This window comes from Entamoeba dispar, genomic scaffold (genome assembly GCF_000209125.1).
Source record: "Entamoeba dispar SAW760 scf_1105229462759 genomic scaffold, whole genome shotgun sequence".
NCBI classification, from domain to species: domain Eukaryota; phylum Evosea; order Mastigamoebida; family Endamoebidae; genus Entamoeba; species Entamoeba dispar.
The window spans coordinates 21507-26753 of NW_001855353.1; the positions used below are offsets into that span (position 1 = coordinate 21507).

At 24.9% G+C, this 5247-nt stretch overlaps 3 protein-coding genes across 3 annotated transcripts, besides 11 other annotated features; 1 reads left to right on the forward strand and 2 right to left on the reverse strand.

The window, feature by feature from the left end:
• Positions 1 to 155: 155 nt before the first annotated feature.
• Positions 156 to 176: a sequence feature (AT_rich).
• A 7-nt stretch (positions 177 to 183) lies between these two features.
• Positions 184 to 1344, forward strand: EDI_188180 (glycerophosphoryl diester phosphodiesterase, putative; the record flags this gene model as incomplete). The annotated part of the gene is made up of 1 exon (XM_001740156.1): positions 184 to 1344. One exon carries the CDS (start codon positions 184 to 186, stop codon positions 1342 to 1344), a length of 1161 nt encoding a protein of 386 aa, XP_001740208.1.
• Positions 1321 to 1374: a sequence feature (AT_rich).
• Positions 1375 to 1378: 4 nt separating this feature from the next.
• EDI_188190 (uncharacterized protein) lies at positions 1379 to 2329 on the reverse strand (the record flags this gene model as incomplete). Its single annotated transcript, XM_001740157.1, has 1 exon — positions 1379 to 2329. The coding sequence occupies one exon, from the start codon at positions 2327 to 2329 to the stop codon at positions 1379 to 1381; it is 951 nt and encodes a 316-aa protein (XP_001740209.1).
• Positions 2330 to 2371: 42 nt separating this feature from the next.
• Positions 2372 to 2413: a sequence feature (AT_rich).
• Positions 2414 to 2490: 77 nt separating this feature from the next.
• Positions 2491 to 2524: a microsatellite.
• Positions 2525 to 2553: 29 nt separating this feature from the next.
• Positions 2554 to 2752: a repeat region.
• Positions 2753 to 2808: 56 nt separating this feature from the next.
• Positions 2809 to 3012: a repeat region.
• Positions 2920 to 3214: a repeat region.
• A 385-nt stretch (positions 3215 to 3599) lies between these two features.
• Positions 3600 to 3638: a sequence feature (AT_rich).
• Positions 3639 to 3653: 15 nt separating this feature from the next.
• On the reverse strand, positions 3654 to 4673 carry EDI_188200 (uncharacterized protein; the record flags this gene model as incomplete). Its single annotated transcript, XM_001740158.1, has 1 exon — positions 3654 to 4673. The coding sequence occupies one exon, from the start codon at positions 4671 to 4673 to the stop codon at positions 3654 to 3656; it is 1020 nt and encodes a 339-aa protein (XP_001740210.1).
• Positions 4619 to 4697: a sequence feature (AT_rich).
• Positions 4698 to 4892: 195 nt separating this feature from the next.
• Positions 4893 to 4946: a sequence feature (AT_rich).
• Positions 4947 to 5247: part of a repeat region that runs on past the window's edge.

The window sequence follows — 5247 nt, forward strand, 5'->3', positions numbered from 1 at the left end:
TAACCAATAGACTTGTTTATTATTATTTGATAAGAAGAATATAAGAAATAGTTTTATTAAAGTTCTTATACAATCATAGTTCTTCCAAAAGAATAACAAAAGAACAAACCCTCAATAAAAAGAAGTAATTATTTAAAGCTAGACTTTTTAAACCCTATAATTAATTTATATTAAAACAGTATAATGGGAGTAATTAGCAATGCTTTTGTCTTAACCATTATATTTGTAGGAGGATTGTATTATGCGAATTGTATCCTTGACCCAAGAAGTTCATTATCAAAGAATGCAAAAAATATGAAACTAAAACATAAACCAGCCCTTGTTTCACATAGAGGGGGAAGAGGAATTAAACCAGAAAATACTATTGAAGCAATGAAGTATAGTTATGAAAATTATGATGCAGATATGATAGAAACAGATATTCATATTACCAAAGATGGAGACTTTATTTTTATTCATGATGACACTTTAGAAAGAATAACTAATGGAACTGGATTTATTAAAGACCATACACTAGCTGAGTTAAAACAGTTTGACTTTGGTTATTGGTTTACTGATGGTAAAAGATATCCGTATAGAGGAAAGGGAGTTCATTGTAATACTTTAAGAGAAGGATATGAAGAATTTAAAGATAAAGATACCATTATGTCAGTTGAAATTAAAGACAGAGATATTACAGTTATTGACAAATTAGTAGATTATCTTAATAATCTTCCTGGATATGAGAAATTTATGTGTTTTTGTTGTGCAAATCATACAATGGCTACTTATTTTAAAGAAAAAACTAATCATCAACTATGTTATGAGGCAAGTGAAATAGATGTAATTGGTTATGTCATTGCTACGTCATTAGGAATAACTAATCTTTGGTATTATTTTATTCCAAATGAAAATAGATTTTTTCATGTACCATTCATTTCTATTGGAGGCATTGATTTTTTAAATAAAAGGATGTTACAAATATTACCAAAAATTGATTTAGAAATTATGTATTTTACTATTAATAATAAAAGAGATGCTGCTATTTGTATTGGAAAGAAATGTGATGGTTTAACAAGTGATAGACCTGATATTATTGAAGAATTACTTCATTGTATTACTGAAAGAGAATTGGTTCATAATGAGAGATTTAATGGTGTTATATCATTAGATGCTAAAGACATTTCATGGGAATGTGAAAGTATTTATTGTAAATTTATAGACTCCGTGACATCCACAATTCCAATTCCATTAATTTTCATTTGTAGTATTTTTATAATCAATATTTGTTTATTTAGTATTATTCATATCCTTGTGACCATCCTTTCTTTACCATTTAACTTATTTAAAAAGAAAATTGAATAAAATTTTTTCTAATTGAATTATTATTTAAATCATTTTAGTCTAATAATTCATAGATAATAATTTGTTCTACTTTAAATTTAGAATCAAATATATCAATTGTATTTTTAAATTCATAAGACTCTTTAATAGTTTTGGTTTCCCCATATCCTTTTAATGTACTAACTATAACACTTCCATTTTCTTCATTTCCAAATGAAAATAGGATGTTAGAATTGTTGCTATTTAACTTCATTCCTACTTTCTGTTTAGGATAAACACAAACACTATTTAATTCACCACTATGTGCAAAACTAAATGCAAAATGGTGTTCGTCATAAATCCAATGATCAAACTCAACTTTATCTTCTAAATAACAACCAAACATATCACTTTCATTCATTATAATAAATGCTAAATTTTTTTTACCTTTAATTTTTTCATTCATTTCTTTACCATCAAACTTTAATTTTTCTGAGTTATAAATTTCTTTACATTGCTTTTTTCCAGTCCATTTTTTAAGGCAATCACTTTGCAATAATGCAATTTCTTTATCATCAATAGTTCTATCATTTTGCTTTGTTTTTTTTATTTTAGTTTGAGTGCTTGATTTAGTTTTCCATGGAATTATTTTATTGAGATCAGTATTAGGACATAATTTTGAAAGCTCTTTAGAGTTAACTGTTTTGTCTTTGGTAGATGAAGTTTTGATATCATTTACAATATCTTTTCTTATTTCTTTAGCTTTCGTCAATTGATTTTCAACGTACCACTTTAATTTATCACTAAGGTAATCACAAAATGATATAAATTCTGTCGTGTGTTGTATTTCTTTTGTTAGTTCATTGAACTCTTTTCTCTTGTTATCAATTCTTTTATAAGTGTCTTCTTCTTCTATTGTAGTAGGCTGTGTTTTCTCTTTATTTTCAAGAGAAATAAGATAAGGCTCTATCGCTTCAAAAAATTTTTCAGTTTCATCAAAGAAGTGATTGTCAAGTATAGTTTTCATTAAATACTATTATTTTTTTTGAAGTTTGACATTTTATATAGGTATTATAATTTATTAATTAATTTATTATTTTCAATTTTTTATGCATTTGTTTATTCTTTCTTTAAAATTAATGGTATTGTTACTTATCCCTTTTAAGAACTCATAATTACCCCTTCTTATTTTTTGATTTTTTTTTTTTTTTTTTTTTTTTTTGAAATTAGTAAATAGATTATTAACGGGTTTTATGAATATTACAAATTGATTATTTCAGTATTTGCAAATATTCTAATTTCTATTATAAAGTTCATCTTTATCACTATTTCATTCTGGTATTAATATTGTAATATATTGACAGAATTGGATATGTAAAATACTACTTATTTTATGTTTTTAATAATGGTTGTTTGTATTATGTTATTGAAACTTATTCATAATTTTAATACGTATGACTTCCGCAGTTCATTATTAATATTAAAGTGATGGCTATTTCTTTGTGCCTTGTTTTTCTATTTTATCTTCATTTTACTTTGTTTATTATCTATTCAAATTCATAGTTTACATCATGTTTTCTTCATTTAATTGGGTTGCATTCATTAGTCTATTAGTACTAATCCTTTTACCAAATATTTCTTCATCTTTTTAATTATTTCACTCAGGTTGTCTTTTGTTTGCTCTATTATTTCTTTTCATTTTTTTATTTGTTTTGATGTTTATGTCTTATTTTGTTATGACATTTATTTCAATCTAATAATATGTTTTATATCCATTAAAATTATTGCTTAAGGAGTTATATCAATATAAAGTTGATTGAATTAATGAGTGAAATAATTCCTGCCGTTTTAATCTAATTACTGTGCAATGATTATACAATCACCCTTATTGTGATAGTCACTATGCTAATAACAAAATTCACCCAGATTTAAAAGATGTGTTAGTTTCTTATTCTTTGTTATTACCATCATTTTATCATTTTGTAATTTATATAATCTATTTGAAAGAATTCATAAAAATAATTGATATACGTTGTGACTTATACTCACTGTTAGTTAAATATTAGCAGTATTGAAAAAGAATTATAAAAGTAGTTGTTTAAGAGTGAAAAAAAGAACAAAAATTATGTAGAAAAGGGAAAAAGAAAAATTAAAGTTAATTAAATAATCAAACTTTTTTTAAATCATTAAAGAAAGATAATGTTGTAAAGTTCTGTAAAGTCAACTAATGAATATTCGATACAATATCATTAATTAAAATTGTGGATAAAACAAAGCAATAAAACAAGCAAAAAGAGTTATTATATTATATAATAAAAATTTAACAAAAAAATAAACAAATTCATGTAGTTTTATAGAAAGTGTATACTATCGAAATTAATTTTATGTCTAATAACTGGAGAACACCCACTTGGTCTTGAAGTAAGTGTTTTAGATGAAAAGTTATAAAAGCTAGTAATAGACTCTGTAAAGCAAAGACGTTGAGAACAAAATTCTTTTGTAAGGTTCAAATGGTCCAATTGTCCTGTATAATAAATATAATTAAGTGCTGCTTGGTCAAGACCCCAAGTAAACTTTTTTCCTTCAATATTTTTTATTTCAATTGTTAATAATTCAATAATTTTATCAATTCCACCAAAGAAAATACCTCCATTAATTATTATTTCTTTACGTTTTGCAAATGAACTTGCAGCTTCTCTTCCAAAAGCTTCTTGGACCCATTTATTATTAGTTGGCTGAATAAATGTTGAACATCTTCTTGAATATACCCCATAACATTCCATTAAAAGAATTAAATCATCTTTCGTGAATGTTGCAAATGCATCGTTGAAATAGAAAACATCTCTAAAATCAGAAAATATTACTCGGTTGTATTTGTTTTTGTTATCTTTTAGATACTTTAATGAAATAAAAATTCTTTGAACCACTGCATAATTCTTTGATATTTGTTGAGAAGTATTTGTCATTTGAATAACTGTCACACCATATCCTTCCATTTCTTCTAAAAAGGTTATTGATGGAGGTTTTCCAATGAGGAGAAACACTTTTGTAATTTTTGGCATAACAGCATTTATCATTGGTTGGATTATATCAACGTATTTCTTTATTTTTTTCCATACATTTAATTCAATAGAACCACTGTATAAAATTAAATCTTGTTCATTGCTTGGTTGGTATTTAAAAACATCTCCACACCTCCCTTTGTAATTGAATTTGGATAAGTCAAACAAGCCGTTCTTGTACTTTGGTTGTGGTGGTTTGATATCCTTTATTTCATATTTGAATGGTATTTCATTTGGATGATATAACAATAAAGATAAATAAATTGTTATTAAAAAAATAGAAAGTATTATTAATAACTTTGTTTTCATATAAATTTATTATAATCAATTATTCCAGTTCTTCCAAGAAGATTATTATTAAATGAAGGAACTAATTTGATAGAATTTTTATCCAGTTTTCAAAAAATTTTTGTTATTTTTGTTTAATTATAAAGTATGTTATTAGTATCTTATACAAAGAGCCACATTAAATTTGTCATTTTTTTTACTAATTTCATTTTTCAACTGATTAATATTTTATTTTTGGGCAAAATTATTTGAATCAATAAAATAATAGTTTTTATTATTTTATTCTTAAAAAATAAAAAAGTTAATTAAGTATTAATAGAACTTGTGTCTATTGTTCCTGGCTCAGGGGAGACTAATCCCGTCCCTTCGTCTTCGTCTTGTAGTTCAACTACATATGTTTGGTTGTGATCTCCACAGTGCTCCATGACGTCCATCATGTTTTTAATTACAAGGTTTTTAATTTCTTTAGTGATGTCAATTTCGATTTTTAATTGTTTGATTAATTTAATACTTTCGGCATTTATTAGCCCATTAATCGAAATTACTACTGGAATTATTTTGACATCCTTTAATTTCTCTATTTTCATTAGCCTAT